Here is a 19,045-nt window from a genome sequence, read left to right as displayed (position 1 = left end):
TTTTATCGAAAAATAAAACTTTTAAATGATTTTTTAATTTTTAATTTGTGACCTTGGGGGATAAGTTTGTTGAATTTTTTAGAATTAAGACCAAATTGATAGGATTTGTAAAAATAGGCGAGCTAAATTTATTATTATGCCAATAAAAAATGACCATGTTAGCATTTTGTCCGTGATTTAATGGATAAGTAGCCAAAAAATTAAATTTCGACAGCGTTCTAAAAGAGAAAATTTTAAACTTGAGTGACCCAAATAAAAACACGCTTTTACCCTTAAAATATTTAATAATTTAATTTAAGGTTTTGTAAGTTAAAATATGCTATTAATCCTTATATTTATCTAGAATTTGAGATTTAGCCCCTATAAAAATTTAAAATTTAATCCTCCTTGTTCAATTTAAAAATTCTAGTCTAACCATTATTGTTGCTTGTAATTTTTGTCAAAATATGTTAACTAGTTTATTTTTTGTCAATTATATATAACGTTATACAAGAACAGTCTAATCAATTTTGCAAAGTTGGCAAATTTTGACAAAAAAATATTAAAAATATTAAAAATTAGATTAAATTTTTAAATAAAAAGTTAAAAAGATTTAATTTTAATTTTTTAACTAAGATTGAATTTTTTTTAAATTAAAAAACTTTTTATTTGGCCTCAACAATTTATAAATTTATATACGGTTTACGAAGCTCAGAAGGAAACAGTAGAAAGGAATGTCCAGAGAAATCCTTATCCACTGCCTTTTTATTGTTTAAAGCTGGACAAATGTACAGGCTTTTGAGTTCCATGGTCAACGCAGTTTAAGCTATACATCTATATAGATCGATCGACCAGATTGAAAAACATCATGACTCAGGCCTTGCTTCTGCTAAATATCATTACATTACGTGTTACAAAACTAGAAATTATCAATCTTATTTTCATTCAAAGTCTCAATTACCTGACATTGTATTTTTTGAAGTTATTTTCATATCATTCCAATTCAAATAACATTAAGTTATATCCTAAAACAGACGACACATATAATTATAGTAGAAAAAAAAATCAAAAACCCTGAACGGAAGAGAGCTACAACTTGGCTTGCTGATTTTCACCTAATGCATGCATTGCAATGGCTCAAGAATTTTGAACCCTAGCAGGTAAGGCGGTAACGGAATCCGGCTACTGAAAGATATCATCCGGCATGCTGTCTTGACCCAGCTGTAGATGGCCAAGTGGTATCTCATTACTGTTTGGCACCACTTGAGAATTTGCAATTCCATTCAAACTCTCCAACTGCGGATGGTAGTCCATATAAAAACCTAAACTCTCGTTCTTAATCTCCTTCAAATTCAACCCAGTGAAGGACATTTCAGTGGGTGGTGAAACGATGGAATGTTGGGTGCAGTTTGAGGTTGTAGAACAAACAAGGCCTGAGTTCCCTGAGGTGGGATTTGGTAAGAATCCTTGAATTATCTCCTCCAACAACCCAGAATCAGAAGGCCCCTGTGGGAAGAATAATCCCATTCCCATATCATCAGCTTGACAAGTTGAGATGGCAGGGGCAGGCACAACAGTGGCAACACTTGAATTCTTATCCTTAAGAGGAAGAGTCATAGTAGATGCGGTAAAAGGACCAGTGCTGTTGTCGCTTAACCATAGAGAAGAACTGGGCGAGGAATTGAAGAAAGTAGTGGCAGGCAAAACGCTTGGAGTCGGGAAAGAAGAAGATAATGAAGACGAAGATGTTCCATTGATAAATGGAAGGTGGTGAACCAGAGAGTGAGGAGGTTTAGCAAACAATGGCCGATTTGAAGAGTGCCCAAACTGATAACGGGTGCGGTTAAGATCCCCGATGGATAGCTGTGAAGGGTTAGAGAAGTTGAAGGGAGGAAGAAAAGGGCCGTTGGGGGAGTGAGGGTCAGTGACAGGGTAAACAAAATTGGTTCGAGCCTTCATTCCACGCATAGCTCGAGCAGCACAGTCATAGGCACAAGCAGCTTCCTCGGCCGTGTCAAAAGTCCCAAGCCACCGCCTCTCCTTGGACTTTGGGTCACGAATCTCAGCAGCGTAACGGCCCCATGGCCTGCGGCGAACCCCACGGTACTTTATGGTCCCACCAGGGCCACCATTTTCTTTGAGAAAGCGCTTTTTTGACGTGGTGGTGGTGTTGGTGGGAACGGCAGTGGTGGAAGCGGAACACTGTATTGGATTGAGGATGGAGTGAGGGTGAGGGTCAGGCACATGAGGGATGCCATTGAGTCTCCTAACTACTTCTTCCATTGGGTAAACTAAAATCTTGAAGGTCTTCAGCACACAGAATTATCCGAGGAATAAAAAAGGAGGGAAAGGAAAGAAAAGGAGCCGTGTGTCTTGGGGTTATTAGCCTGAAAGTAGAAAACGTGGATTGTGGACTGGTGGAGCATAGGCTTGTATTTATAATAAATGCTGATCAGAGCGGGGTGCATAAACTCTTCTCAACGGAAATTGCAACGGTTTTTTTCCCCTTTTAATCCTAAATTTTTTCACACCTTCTTCCTGCACACTTTCCAGCTGTCTCTACTCTTACAATAGGATTAGTGTATGAATCTCATTTTAATTCAAATTTTCAATAATTAAACCAACATTAACTTAGTTGAGAAATAAGTACAAATTCTCCCTTCACAATTTAATTATTATTTATTTTTATAAAATCAGCACATTGTATAAGATTTGAGTGCAAGTCAACATAATTTTTTAATGTAATATATATATGGTACAATTTTTTTCATTCACATCTCAATGTCTCACAGTCTAAGTTGTCTTTTAAGTATTTTATGTTTTTGCATAAAAATTTGATCTATATAGATAGATTTTCACATCACTTTCTTTTGTATTGTATCATATATTATAATATATATTTTTTATATTTGGTCTGCACCCGTATATCATATTATCTCATCTCCTTCAAATCATACCATCTTATCTAATAAAATGCTTTAAAGTAGGGGGTCTGAAGTATAAGTGACAATACCTATATATGATAGCCCCTGCTTAATTTAGAAATTAACACGTAAATCTTTTTCTTTAAAAAAATAAAAAGAATAAAATTACTTTTTAAATATTAGATATATTGAATTATATTGAAAAACTGTATTATTTTAAAATATTTTTAATTTTTAATTCTTCAAAGTATTATATCATTGTTTAAATGTTTTATAATTAAAAATAAGTTTTATTCTTTTAAATTTTTTTTGAAAAATATTGTAGGTTCGTTTCTGAATAAATAATGTGTTGTAACTTGTCAATACCTGATTGGGCAAAGATATATTGTAACTTTTTTAACATTAATATCATTATAGGTTATTATTATATCTGCTCTTTTTTATATATAATGCTTAGAACTACCCATAGTCCCTCCCCGACCCTTAAATAGGAGGATAATGCGTTTCAGCGCACTCGAATCCACATCCTCCTGCACTAATAATAATGTCGATGCCAATCGAGTTAAAACTCAATCAATAAAGATACATTATAATTAATATTTAACAGTGTTAGTGTAGTTTGGTAGTATAAGTACTATATTAAATATTTTTAAAGCAAAAGTATCGCACTCATAAATTTGACAAACTAGGTGGGGAGATTTATAATATAACCCTTTAAAGTGTTACTAGAAATTATCTTATACGTATGCATGTAAAAACCAAGAATTTAGAATATAGATGTGTGTCTAAAATTAACATACAATAAACAATTAAACATATAGTTTGAAATTAATTAATCATAATGATACATTAAATGTGTATTTATTAAAATAAAAAAAATTAGGTTAAATTATGAGTATAACGAATTTTAAACACATAAATACATCAGATAGTATTAAATGCACTACAATTATTTATCATAGTATTATCATCAATTGTGAGTTAGTGTCGAGTTAACTCGTGACACCAACTCAATCAATAATATTATTAATATATACGACTGATAAAAATAAATTATGCATATTAAAACAAAAGAAAAAGAAAACATCAAATTCAACCTTTGCATATGTGTTCAAATCTTATAGGCATATTTTCAAAAATATCACAAGCCTCACCTTCAACTCATGTCGAAAGAGCCGAGAGAAGTGGAATCCTTTCGGTAAATGCCTTTATATATATCTAGATTAGGTCACACTATTTGGGAAAAAAAATAAAAATCAAGTATATTTCGAATAATTAATTCCTATATTAGTGATGAAGTTTTTTAATTTGAAAAGTGAGATTAAAGACACCAGATGACCTTAATTAATAATTTAAAAAATAAAGAATAAATAAATGAGATTAAAGGAAGAAAAAATGAAGGGGTAGAAAACAAAAATCATGAAAATTATAATTTTTCTTTCGTTTGCTAAGAAAAGTGGAAATATAGAAAGAGAAAATAGTTTTATTTTTATTCATTGCGTGGTAAAGTTAAAAAATGAAGAAAAAAAATTGAAACTGTGTAATTTTCAACTAGCATACATTTCTCTCACATCTTATCTCCTCTCATCCTTCCAAATTGGAAAGATTGATTTTTCTACATTTGGATGAAAAATGGTGATCTCTCCTAGTTTCTTTTCTTTTATTTTTCTTTCCTACCAAACACACTTCAAATTTAATTTCTTTCCTCGCATGTCTATACTTTACCACCCAACCAAGTAAACTCTAAAATTCAAACCTTAATATTATATATTTTTTAATAGATTATTTTAAAGATTTTATATAAACTATTAAAAGGCGTAACTACCTTTATAATAATATTAACTTGTTGTCCTTTAAAAATGACATTTTGGAAGTTCAAAAAGATATATTTTGGACTTTTCTTAACTAATTTGGTGGTTGGTTGACTCATGATACAAATTTAGTCAAGAAATTCATATATTTGTTAGATTACATCACACCAACTATGAGGGTGAAAGAAATTTAAAATATATATTTGTAAAGCATAATGACTTTTTTGGTCCTCCAATTTTACAAAAAAAAAAAATTTAACCCTCCATTTATTTTTGGCCTCTTTAAGCCCTTAAACTTGCATTTTTTGTCAAATTACCCGAACATAGATGGAAAAGTTAACTTTTGTTAACTTTGCTGACATAGCATACACATGGATTGCCACATGAATAACATGTCAACATTTAATTAATATTCTAATATTTAAAAAATATATAATTTTTATACTTTTTAAAATAATTTTAATGATTTTAAATAATATGTCATGATCTAATGTAGTATGAATGCTATATATTAAGCCCTTAATTAAATTGGTGTCATATGTTAACCAAACACTAACTCAATTGGATAATCACTAAAATACTGTTACTTTACAAAATAAATTATATAATTTTGAAAGTGAATTTATCTTTTTATATATTTTACATTGAAAAAAGAAAAATAATACAAATATAATGGGATTTGAGCTTAATCCAAACATTGGGTTTAAACATATCTATTTTGCCATTTCAACTAATATCTCATTTTTTTTTATATTATTTCATTTGTAAGTATATTAGTTATAGAATTATGTTTTTTTTTTATCTACATTGTGAGTATACAATAATCTAGTAGTATAGGTGTGTTTGACTAAGTTGATATTACAAGTTAATTGGATATCAACTTAGTTTTAAAATTACTAAAAACTTATTACTTTACAATGTAATAAATATTATTGAGGATATTTTTTTCTTTTTATATGTTATATAAATCCGAACACAAGCCATTATAATTTTTAAAACCTCAATTTTTTTCAATTCTACCAAATTATTCTACTTTTAGTATAAATTTTATACAAAAATTTCCACCCATAACATAAATGTATCGCTATAAATCTTTAAAGCCTTGTGTTTGTTTTAACAAGATTAATAGTTATTCCCCTGGAAAATTAGGATGAAAATTGTTTACGCCATCTGAAGGGGGTAGGTAGGGATTTTGGCGTTCTAGAAATGATTTTTTTTTTAAATTTAGTTTACTTTTTTGAATAATTTTCTTATAGATTCTGATCATATCTGTTTTTCGTTATACAATGCCTAGAACTACTCATAGTTCCTCCCCAACTCATAAGTAGGAGGATAACGTGTTTCAACGCACTTGAACCCACATCATCCTATAAATAGAGAAATTATAAATTAATATATAATAAAATTACACTTTAACTTCATAAAACAAAATAATTTCTATTTTGTCCCTTCCAAAATGTTGAAATTAGGACTCTATATAAAAAGAAAGCTTAAAATAACTTCTTTGTAGACAAGTCTCCGTTAGCCTTTTTTATATATATAGGAATTTGATTAAATATCATTTTGGTTTAAATTTGAATTTTATTTTTATATATATTTGAATTTTAAATATAAGTTGGTCACTATATTTTTATAATGTTATTAATTAATTCAAATAATTAATATTGTTATCTATTTTAATTAAATTTGTTACATAGATTTTTTTTAAATACCATTCTAACAAAAAAAAAAGTTAATTTGGAAAGATGAGTCGGAATAAGTGTGTTTGAAAAAATCCACATAGGAAGTTAATTATTTCAACTAACTAATGACACCTCTCCTTTTTCTCTTATTTATGTCATTTTAAGATAATGGCAAAAGTATAGTTTCAATCCCTTTACTATGCTCAAGTTTGGAATTTAGCCTTTCATTTTGGTTCTTTATTTTTACAATGATATTAGTTAGTCCAAATAGTTAGCATCTTTAAACGTTGTGATTAATGATGACGTCAATTTCTCTTAAAAATACTTTTCTAACCCACAAAAAGAATCTATTTCTAACACACAAAAAGAATCTATTTCAACCAGAACAAGAAAGGATGTCAACTATTTCGACTAACTAATAATATTATGCAGAGGAACAAGTATAAATACTAAATCCTAAATTTAAACATAATATAGGAGATCATAACCATATTTTAACTTAAAACAATTTATATCTAATGCAAACATTTGTCATTTAATTTAATTTAATTTAATTGCTATAAGTATTTATCTGTCCATAGGATAGCAAATAGTATAATAGAAAAGGGTTTAAATATAAAAATAAATGTTGTTATGACATATGACAGAGTTACAACCATTTTATTTATTTCTATAAATTTGAGTCGGGTGTTTAGAGTCTAAATCTTATTGAAATTTATTTTTATTAAAATATTTTATTTAATTTTGATACCGAAATATCTTTTTAAATAAAAGATAGAAAATATGAAAAAATATCTTGGATTGAGAGTTGGAAAGCAAAACCTTTTACTAAATGAGCAATAATCCATAAACAATTTTAAGCATTATTAGATTATAATACATTTAAAAAAAATACTAAAATTTATATAAAGATTGAAACGAAAATTTGGTTAATGTAATAAGATTGAGGTTTTACGGATATTGGTGTTATGGATTTAATTTCACTATATAAAAGGATAATTTAATCATTTATCTTATCGAGATGGTGCTTAGTTAACTTTGACACTAACTCAATCAAGGATACATCCACAGAGTGGATGAAAATAATTTGTATAAGAGACATATCTATTAAAAGTTTATATAGAAATTAAATGGGATACTCCCGAAACTACACGTGAACTTTGGTTCTATGTGCAATGTTATATATGAAATTTTGATTTGATTCAAATTTCACAAACTACTAACACAATTATTGATATATAAGCATTTTAAGTTTACATATTGCATACACAAATAACTATATTTATCCAATATAAAAATATATCAACATGATTATTTATTTAAATGTGTATAATTGAATTAAAATTAAAGTTTCACATATACATTTGTATCCCAATCAAAGTTTCATGTGTATAGTTGTACCAAGTTAGAGTTCATGCATCAAATTGAACATTCGATCAAAGTTCATGTGTAGCTTCGAGATTTATCTCAAATTAAATGGACCTTTGGTTGAAATGGTATAGTTAAATGATTAAAATTCATCGTGCCATGGGTTTAAATTTCATCATGATTAAATTTTATTGATTTTATATAAAAATATAAAAAGATAAAAACACCCTTACAATAATATAGTTTACTTTGTAATTGTATATTGAAGGGTATTTTGATATTTTCTCATATGAATTGGTTCAGTCAATAATACATTCTTTATTTTTATAAAGTTAATAATTTTAATATTTCTGTACTTTTATTAACTAAGTTGATACCAATTAACTAGTAACACAAACCTCAATAAGGAGTTTTATTATGTATAATTTTTGTAATGGTTTTGGATTTAATTTTTCTTCTATGTAAAAGACTTAGTATATTAATTCAATAATTAATATAAATTTTTAGAGAGGTTAATTTAAAATTACTTACAAGATTCTCTATTTTTATATTAAAAAAATCTTTAATTGTTCAATTTTTTCAAATTAAAATTTTTCTTTATCAACGGTGGTGCTAATCTTTGAGCTAAGTTGTTGATTGCAACTTCTTTAATAGTATTCTCTAATTTTTTTCTTTTTAATTTAGTTTAGATTTTTGTGGTTTTGTCCACACTTTTGTGGTGTTTAGTTTGTCCTATTGTTCTCTCTTAAACCAATGGTTGTGTTAATTTTTAGCTTTTAATTTTTAGTAATGTTTTGACATATGTATGAAATTTGCCAAGGTAAGAGTGCCATCAAAGAGTATTACTATGATAGAGCATAGTGATAATATTTATAAAATTGGAAAACAATATGAGGAGGAGGATAGACCATCTAAAAATTTCCTTTTTGCGTCACTGATGCGGTAGGTCTCTTGGGGGCTCTTTGTAATGGTTTCTTGGTTAGTTGGAGTTTATCGTCAGGTTGGTCTGATTATGGTGGGGCTAGAATGCAATCTTTAGTAATTTAATCAAGGTGATGAATGTTAGAGTTGTGTGACACAAATTCTAAGAGATTGATTGCAAGTTAAGTTAAACAAAATATATCTTCTTTCTAGAAGGTTTAGTATTTATGAATATAATATATTTAACATTTATTAGCATAATATATTTTACTTTGATTAGAATTAGGTTTTTCAACCTATAAATAGATGCAGTCAAAATTACTTTTGTAATTATTCGAATTTGACATAGTGAATTTTCTTCTCCTCTGCCCGTGGTTTTTTTCCCGAAAGGGTTTCCATGTAAAAATCGGTGTGTTCTTTATTTTTATTTCTCTTTTCTTTGTAATATATTATCATTATCGATGTTCTATTTTTATAAATTGGTATCAGAGCTTTCGAGTTGTTCATCTTGATCACGGTAATGATGTCTTTGAAGTATGAAATTCTGCTGTTGGATCGCAACACTAGATTTGTGTTGTGACAGATTAAGATGCAAGTAGTTCTTGCGCAGATGGATTTGGAGGATGCCTTGCTAGGGATAGATAAGATGTCTTCGACATTAACAGATGAAGAGAAGAAACGTAGGGATCGAAAGACGTTAACACAATTACATTTGCATTTGTCTAACGAAATTTTGCAGGATGTGATGAAAGAGAAGACTGCCGCTGCATTATGGAAGAGGCTGGAACAAATATGTATGTCGAAAACTCTAATCAGCAAGTTGCATATGAAACAACGTATTTATGCTCATCGTTTGGAGGAAGGCGCGTCTGTGCACGAACATTTAACAGTGTTTAAAGAAATTCTTTCAAACTTGAAGGCCATAGAGGTTCAGTATGATAAGGAAGATCTAGGGTTGATTCTACTTTGTTCGTTGCCCCCGTTTTACACAACCTTTAGAGACAGGATTTTATATAGCCGCGAGTCTCTCAAAATTGATGAGGTTTACAATTCTTTGACCTCGTATGATAAGATGAAGCATCTTGTGGTTAAACCCGACTCTAATAGAGAGAGTCTCATTGTTCGTGGGAGACAAGAACGAAATGTTGATGATGATCGTGGAAGGACACAGGAATGGAATCCTCGCAGTAAATCTAAGGGTAGATCGAAGTCTTCAAATAGAGGTAAAACTTGTAACTTCTGCAAGAAGAAAGAACACATTAAATCTGAGTGTTATAAGCTACAGAACAAGATCAAAAGGGGAAAAAACCAGAAAATTTCTGTGAAGCTAATGTTGTAGAAGACTACAGCGATGGTGAACTTCTAGTCGCTTCTGTCAACAATTCTAAAGTGAGCGAGGAGTGGATCCTTGATTCAGACTGCACCTTCTATATGAGTCCCAATCGATATTGGTTTACAATTTACAAAACAGTGTCTAAAGGTGTAGTTTTGATGGGAAATAATGTTTAGTGTAAAATTACACGTGTTAGAACGATTAAAATTAAAATGTTTGATGATGTTGTTAGAACACTTAGTGACATGCGACATGTTCCAGAATTGAAGAGAAATTTAATTTCGTTGAGTACTATTGATTCAAAAGGGTATAGATACACAACTGAAAGTGCGATTTTGAATATTTCCAAAAGTTCCCTCATTATGATGAAATGGTAGAGAAAGACTGCAAAGTTATATGTTTTGTAGGGTTCTACTGTTATTGGTGATGCAGCTATCGCTTCCTCTTTCTTGTCAGATGATGTTATTACTAAACTTTGGCATATGCGCCTAGGGCATCTGAGTGAGAATGGCATGACAAAATTAAGCAAAAGAGGACTTTTTGATGGGCAAGGAATTTACAAACTAAAGTTCTATGAGGACCGCGTTTTTGTGAAGCAAAAGAGAGTTTGATTCACTAGAGGAGTCCATAACACGAAGGAAACGTTAGAGTATATTCATTCTAATCTATGGGAGCCATCCAGAGTGCCTTCGAGAGGTGAAACTAATTATATGCTAACTTTTATTGATGGTTTTTATAGAAAAGTTTGGGAGTTCTTCCTAAAGCAGAAAAGTGATGTGTTTTTTACATTTAAGTCTTAGAAAACTATGATTGAAAAACAAACAGGAAAACAAATAAAATACCTCTACACAGAAAATGGCTTAGAGTTCTGTTCTGATGAGTTTAATAAATTGTGCAAGTCAAAAGGGATCGTGAGACACTTGACAGTCGTTATACTCCACAGTAAAACAGCGTTGCAGAACGAATGAACAGAACGATCCTGGAGAAGGTTCAATGTATATTGTCAAACGCTAACTTACCAAAGTTGTTTTGGGCCGAAGCAGCCTCTACTACATATTTTTTGATCAACCGATCTCCATCCGTTGCCATTGAGAAAAATACTCCACAAGAGGTATGGTCTGGTAATCCTACTAACTATTCTGATTTAAAGATCTTTGGGTGTCCTGCGTATGCTCATATTGATAATGGAAAATTGGAACCGAGATCCATTAAATGTGTTTTTCTTGGTTATAAAGCTTGTGTAAAAGGGTATAAGTTATGGTGTCCTGAAAATAGAAAAGTTGTGATTAGCAGAGATGTTGTTTTTGATGAAACTACTATGCTACCTAACTTATCTCTTAAAGAATCTTCCAATAAAGAAAATCAAAAGCAGGTGAAGCATCAGATTAATCCAGAATCTACAATAGAGTCGACTCCTCAAGCCAATACAAAAATTCAAAATAGAGTTGTTTCTTTACCACAATACTCTATCGCCAAAAACAGAACTAGAAGAGAAATTAAACCTCCAAAGAAGTATGCTGAGGTTGATCTAGTTGCTTATGCTTTAAATGTGGCTAAAGATATAGATGCAAACCAAGAGCCATCTAATTATTCTGAGGTTATTAGTTCTGAAGACTTAGAAAAGTGGATGTTTGTTATGCAAGAGGAGATGGAATCATTCCACAAAAACAAAACATGGGATCTTGTGAAACTTCCTAAAGGTAAAAAGGTTATTCGTTGTAAATGGGTATTTAAAAAGAAAAAAGGGACTTCAGGAGTTGAAGAACCCATATATAAAGTAAGACTTGTTACAAAGGGTTGCAGTCAAACTCCAAGAGTGGACTTCACAGATGTGTTCTCCCCAGTTGTGAAGCATAGTTTGATTCGAGCTTTGCTTGGTATTGTGGCCATACATGATTTGGAGCTTGAGCAGTTAGATGTAAAAACTATATTTTTGCGTGGAGAACTTGAGGAGGATATTTACATGCAACAACTAGAGGGTTTTACAGTCTCAAAAAAAAGACTATGTTTGCCTGTTGAAAAAGTCCCTTTATGGTTTGAAACAGTCACCAAGACAGTGGTACAAAAGGTTTGATTCCTTTATGACTTCTCATGATTTCAAAAGAAGTGATTTTGATAGTTGTGTTTACTTTAAGAAAAACAGTGATGGTTCTTTTGTGTATCTACTCATTTATGTTGATGACATGTTGATAGTAGCAAAAGATAAAGGAGAGATAAGAAAGGTCAAAGCCCAACTAAGTGAAGAATTTGATATGAAAGATTTGAGACCAGCAAAGAAGATACTTGGTATGAAGATTTTCAGAGATAGAAAAGCAAGTAAATTGTACCTAAGTCAGAAGGGGTACATTGAGAAAGTTCTTTGCAAGTTTAGTATGCAGAGTGCTAAGCCTGTTAGTACTCCTTTAGCAGCCCATTTCAAACTTTCATCGGCTTTGTCTCCACAATCAGATGATGAGATTGAGTACATGTCACATGTTTCATACTCTAGTGCAGTGAGATCTCTCATGTATGCTATGGTTTGTTCATGTCCAGATTTATCATATGTAGTGAGTGCAGTTAGCATATACATGGCGAATCTCGGTAAAAAACATTGGAAAGCAGTTTAGTGGATTTTAATACACTTACGAGGTACTACTGATGTTTGTTTACAATTTGGAAGAACTAGAGATGGAGTCATTGGGTACGTTGATGCTGATTTTACTGGAGACCTTGATAGAAGAAGATCTCTCACAAGTTATGTCTTTAAAATCGGAGGTTGTGCAATTAGTTGGAAAGCCACTTTGAAAACTACAGTTGTTTTGTCTACCATTGAAGCTGAATACATGGCGATTACTGAGGCTTGTAGCCATTTGGTTGAAGGGACTCTTTAATGAACTCAATGAAGACCTTCAATTCAGTACAGTATTTTGTGACAGTCAGAGTGCCATATTCCTTACAAAAGATCAAATGTTTCATGAGAGAACAAAACACATTGATGTTCGGTATCATTTTGTTCGTGATATTATTGCTCGTGGTGATATTATTGTGAACAAAATTGATACTCATGAAAATCCTACAAATATGATGACTAAGTCACTTCCTATAACCAAGTTTGAGCATTGCTTGAACTTGGTTGGTGTTCATTGTTGAAGTTAAACCCTTAAGGGGTTTTATGGAAGAGGTGAAGACCTTATTCGTTGAGAATTCGTGTCAGGGTGGAGATTGTTAGAGTTGTGTGACCCAAATTCTAAGAGATTGCTTGTAAGTCAAGTTAAAAAATTATATCTTCTTTCTAGAAGATTTAGTATTTATGAGTATAACATATTTAGCATTTATTAGCATAATATATTTGACTTTGATTAGAATTAGGTTTTTCAACCTAGTGAATTTTCTTCCCCTTGCAATCAGTCGAATTTGACATAGTGAATTCTCTTCCCCTCTGTTCATGGTTTTTTTTCCCGAAAGAGTTTCCAGTAAAAATCCATGTGTTCTTTATTTTTATTTTTTTTATTTGCGATATATTGTCATTATCGACGTTCTATTTCTACAATGCATCTTTATTTTGTTTTTGAATTCTTCTAGTGTTGCGGTTATTGGCAATTTGTTTTTCTCATCTTTTGGGATTATTCTGCAAACATGTGTTGATGCATCAAATTTTAATGTCCTATTTATGGCTTGTATTATATGATATGGATTTGTATTCTTATTATTAATAGTTCATAGTGTTTTCTTTTAAAAAATAAAAAGACTAAATATAATTTAGTTTAGTATAGTCAAATAACAATATATTATTATTATTATTATTATTATTATTATTATTAAAGTTGTTACTGGTCAACAATCTCTTAATCTATTCACAAAAATATTATGTTTGTGGCATTAAAGTTTGAGGTTAATCTTTAACAATTTCATCCATGTACCTAATTGTAAAAAAAATATTTCTATTAAAATAAACCTTCTAGTTGAATTTAATGGGATGAGTAGGTGCCCGTACTTCGGTTAATTAAACTACCAAAATACTCTGAAAATAAAAAAAGGCAAATAATAAGTTTATAATTAAAACTATAAGAAAACGTAAATAAAAATATAAATAAATATTATATTAGATTTTTGGGTGTTTTAATTTTTTATATATTTTCAATTAAATTTAGTTGATGTATTTATTTTTATTTTTTTAGCTTTTTAAGTGAAAGAGTTATAAGGAAAGCAAAAATACAAAAATATATATATATATTACACAATGTGTAAATGTTGAAGGTTAGATTTTTAAAAATTAAGACTAAATTGACACAATGTATAAATGTTGAGACTCAAAGTTGTTATTACACCGTTTTAAAAACTGCGATCATTAATGAGTTGGTGAATAAAAAAGAAATTTACTAATAATTGGGTGACTATTTTATAACATTTCATAGTTTAATGACTAAAAAAAATTAAATAATAATTAGATTACTATATTATAAATTTTCATAATTAATAATTGGGTGAGTAATTTACCCAGAAACAAAAATAATGAAGGATAAATATTCCCTGAATTTGAATAGTGGGCTACAGTGCATAAAATGCTTGGTCATAAATAATGAGTGATAGTACCTCTGTATAGTTTTCTATGCATTCTCTGGAGGTAGTTTTTGATTCATGAGAAATAATGCGATAATTAAAGCATTTTAGTACTCTCAATATTCGTACTTGTAACGGACAACCCTTCTGCGACTATCACTTTTTCTTCCTCTTAATCTAAATTTCACTCAGCTAACCTTACTCTCAATTTCTGCAACAAAACCAAGGTGATGATACGATATGGGATTAAAAAACCTAAACATCTCCTAAATATAACCCAACCTAACATTTACAACAACAAATCAATTTTAAACACGTGTTCTCTGTTCACATAATCATATTCAGCCTCACAATATTATTCTATTTTACATCCCAAAATCAAGGGTTGTCGTCATTAATAACTAGATTATATCAGATTTACATTCATTCATCTCGAGTATAATATTTTATCCTTTTTCTCTATATAATATTGGGAGTAGAGGATAGGAGTCATATGATTTAAACCCGTGTCAAATGAGTATCTAACAATAGCTTTAACTATCACTCCATACAAGTCAAGATACAATCTTTTATTTATAAATTGTTTTAAAGGGAAAATATTTGATACACTACAAGTAGAACTTAAAAACTCCACAAATAAAAATGGGTGACGACAAATGTATATAGGGAATATATATATTTATATATAAGATAAATGAGACACATGACAAATTTATAACTCTCTTTGTCAAGTTAAAATATTACGATACTAGAGTACCAAATATTAACCCTATTTTAAATAATGTTTTTTAATTCTACCATTTTATTTTTTTATAAAAATATGAAAAGATAGAAAAACATTATTAAAACTTTCAAGGAGAATACTCTTGGTAACTTTGAATTTGGTATGTTAGTTAATGAGTTTCTAGCGACTAAAACATCTTTTCAAGAGATGTCATTTTAGTGGACCGATAAATTTGCTACTAAAGTAATTCATCGTTTAACAAGGGTGAATGTATCTTATGTAAATTACACTATTTAGGATTCTATCTCGCAATGAACCCAAAAGTCATTTTATTATTATATTAATTTGTAATTTTCTAAAAACTAAAGAGACTATATAAGTAATTTTTTGATGTGCCCCTTCCTTTCACCTCTGACATTAGACTCAGTCACACATAGTAGTCAATAAATATCGATTTTCCTTTTGAATGAAAGGTAGGAAGATGAATTATCCTAGTTTAAACTTATGATAATGATTAGTTTACAATAAAAATAAATTAGTTTAAAGGTATGAATGGAATCTAATTTGACAATAATAAATTAAACCCAAAAAAGTTGAACTTTAAAGAAATAAATGTCACATGCAAAATTGATGAACTCAAAATCTTAGGTATGTACTAATGGGTTCCGACCGAATCCAATCAGCTGATATGTTAAAATTAGATGCATCATGAAAACGTCCAAAAGAAGGAAAAGAAATACACGAAAACGTTTTTTAATAATAATTTATTATGAATTTGATGAGACCCTGGTGGCTTGGAGCGGGGGGTATGAAGAGTCCAATCTTTAATAATAAATAAAGGGCGACATGGATGGCCAGGGTTACCCCAGTTTTCAAATTGTAAAATGACACACACTCTCTCCAGACATCATGTGGGTGCAGTTTTCATAGAGGTACATACCTACCTACCTACCTACCTTACCTATGCATGGTATTTGGTTATCATGTTGGATTTAGCGATTCAATTAAGTAATGTCTCCTCCAATGATTTGTCATTTCATTTCATGCAAGTGGTTAAACCAGTAGTTGCTTTCACAATAATAGTGTGAAAGGTAGCATCGGAGAGAGTAATTTTATTATATGGAGATTGAGAGGGGAGGAGATGAGAGGAAACGCCAAGCATGCAGATCGGGATAAGGAGAGAAACTACACTTTCAACGACAAGCCGAGGTTCTGTCAGTGCCCCGAGAAAATACGATCATCAATGGAGCTACCAGCTTTTTACAGACAGCCCCTTCAATGATTTATCACTCATCACATCTTACGCCAAGCACTCATCTACTTGGTTTTTTTTTTTCTTTTTCTTCCCAAGTATTTAACCTAGTTATAATAAGTATAGGCACACTTAATTGCGTATAAAATTATATACTTTCACTCTATCAAATATAAATTACTTGCATTATAATTGATATTCTAAACATCGATATTTTCCCAGATGAATGAACCAGACATGTACTAATTGGTTATAATTACAATCTTATCAAGTCGAAAATCATAACTAACCTTTTATATTTTAATTTATATATCTTCATGATTTTGTAATCTTGTTTTATTTGGCATATGTTTCATTTTATATTTAATTCTGCCTTTGACCTAAACTCTCATCTCGGTCGAGTTTTTATATATATAAGTTATTGGTTTATTTCGGCCTTTTTTTGGTCTAAATGCAACTTCAATTACAATTCCAAATTCAGGTTGTTGTAATTTCATTTGTATTTTAATTTCCCCATTTTCATTTTTTGCAAGCCTCCCAAACCAATTTTTTTTTACCACCATAGTACTACACTCGTACCCACCTACTATTACCCTTATCTTGACCATGCCCTCACCATGCACTGTATAGAATGCCTCGATTTTCCCGTCATGTCCTTCAAAGCACACATACACATAGTGCACAGCAACCACTTGTGCACCATGCACAACAGAGCTACCTATGTAAATATTGATCTCCAACCTCTCTCACCAAGATCTATACGCAACTTCAGCCACTATCTACAGATCACCCTCGTCACACAAACTCATGTCAACACACCTACACCATTGCCTACCCCGAGTTTTGCGCACCTCTCACCCATAATAAAGGGAAATGATGGTATGAAACATGAATATTATCCTTTTTCAATAGTTTAATATTATATTAGTAATTTCATCCTAAATTTTAAGATTTTTATTTAGATTTAATTTTTTCAAAATGAAAATACTGAAATTCAAGATGAAAATACTGATATGACATTAAAAATAGATACATATGACGTAATGTCACTATTTCATACAATCCTTTCCCCATAACAAAAGCTATTAACCACTACATAACCCATCCTTCGAAAACCATCATACCTTGCCACCCATATTAGCCACTCTTAGCATACCTCCATCAGTCACCATCACCATTAAGCCATTAATCACGACACAAAACTAGTCCATCACCATAACCCATACCTAAACCATCACCATACCACTTCCTTATACTCTCCTTGACAATTCACCACCACCAAAGCCATAAGTTTTGCCCCTTTGACAGACTCAAGCATCATTGGACAACCCTAAACCTCTCCCACCATCATCTCCCATTAAAACCAACACCCAAACACCAGAAACTAGAACTAAAATGCAATATACTAATAAATAAACAAAACAAAAAAAACAAAGACCATATTGCATCAACGAATAAAGCATATTCGATCATCCGAGAGTGTTACAACATTACAAGTGACATGCAGAATTTTACCACATTGCAATTCTCATTGCATGTGACTTGTAAACTTATGAACTGAATTAACTAATATTTCCAGTAGTTTGTTTGCAACAAATATAGAAATTATCTTAATTTTTTTGAAAACTAGATAATTTGTAGCACTTAATCAGTGGGATATAAAATTTTCTTATCCAGTGAAAGATTTGGTTTAAATTAGTGGGATCGTTTTCATGTTTTAAGGAAGGAATCTTTAACAAACTCTTGCTTTCAAGAGGACGACTACTATAATAAGTTGACTTGCTTTTTAGTTGATAACCTTTTTTAGATTGATTCCCCTTGAACAAAAAAATTATCAATGCATCAAACTTGTTCGAAAAAGGAACTTTAAAAATTAGTGATTTTCGATTAACAAACTCCTCAAGATAAGGATTTTATAGCCTTTGGGAAGAAGGTATTTTGTGTGCAGAGAAGCTTGCTAGAGACCCATTGTAATACCCTTAACTCGTTTCTGTTGTCGGTCTAAGGTTATGGAGCATTACCGTAAAAATTAGAACAGTTAACATCAAAACAGTTTAATAATGCTATTTAATATTAATTAATTAAAACTCATTACAAACCCAACAAACATACACATTTGGGCCTTAAATCGAGCTTTTGAAGCCCTAAAAATAGTTTGGGATCAAATCAGGACTAATTTAAAACAATTTAGAAAGAAAGTCTGAGGAAAAATAAAAAATTTAGAAAATAGGGATTACACGGCCGTATGACATAGCCCAGACCGTGTAGTATTTGAACAATGGGACACACGGCCGCGTCCCAGCCCGTGTCAACTCACTAATTTAGGCCACCCGACTATGTCGTAGGCTGTGTAACTCTTTGACTTGTGTCACACGGCTGTGTCTCAGGCCGTGTACTAGACCGTGTAACTCACTAACTTAATACACACGATCGTGTCTTAGACTGTCTGATACCTGCACCTGAAATAAAAAGTGACACACGACTGTGTAGCCAGGTTGTATGACAACCTGTG

General features: G+C 30.8%; 1 protein-coding gene across 1 annotated transcript; it reads right to left on the bottom strand.

The window, feature by feature from the left end:
- Nucleotides 1–1,161: 1,161 nt before the first annotated feature.
- Nucleotides 1,162–2,262, bottom strand: LOC107943592 (ethylene-responsive transcription factor ESR2). The gene has a single exon (XM_016877364.1). It carries the CDS (start codon nt 2,260–2,262, stop codon nt 1,162–1,164), a length of 1,101 nt encoding a protein of 366 aa, XP_016732853.1.
- Nucleotides 2,263–19,045: the final 16,783 nt, after the last annotated feature.

Source organism: Gossypium hirsutum, chromosome D12 (assembly GCF_007990345.1).
Source record: "Gossypium hirsutum isolate 1008001.06 chromosome D12, Gossypium_hirsutum_v2.1, whole genome shotgun sequence".
NCBI classification, from domain to species: Eukaryota; Viridiplantae; Streptophyta; class Magnoliopsida; order Malvales; family Malvaceae; genus Gossypium; species Gossypium hirsutum.
This window is presented reverse-complemented; position numbering and strand designations above follow the sequence as displayed.

What these genes read in the sequence shown, in the direction of transcription:
- LOC107943592 (XM_016877364.1), bottom strand. Translation starts at nt 2,262, where the DNA reads ATGGAAGAAGTAGTTAGGAGACTCAATGGCATCCCTCATGTGCCTGAC.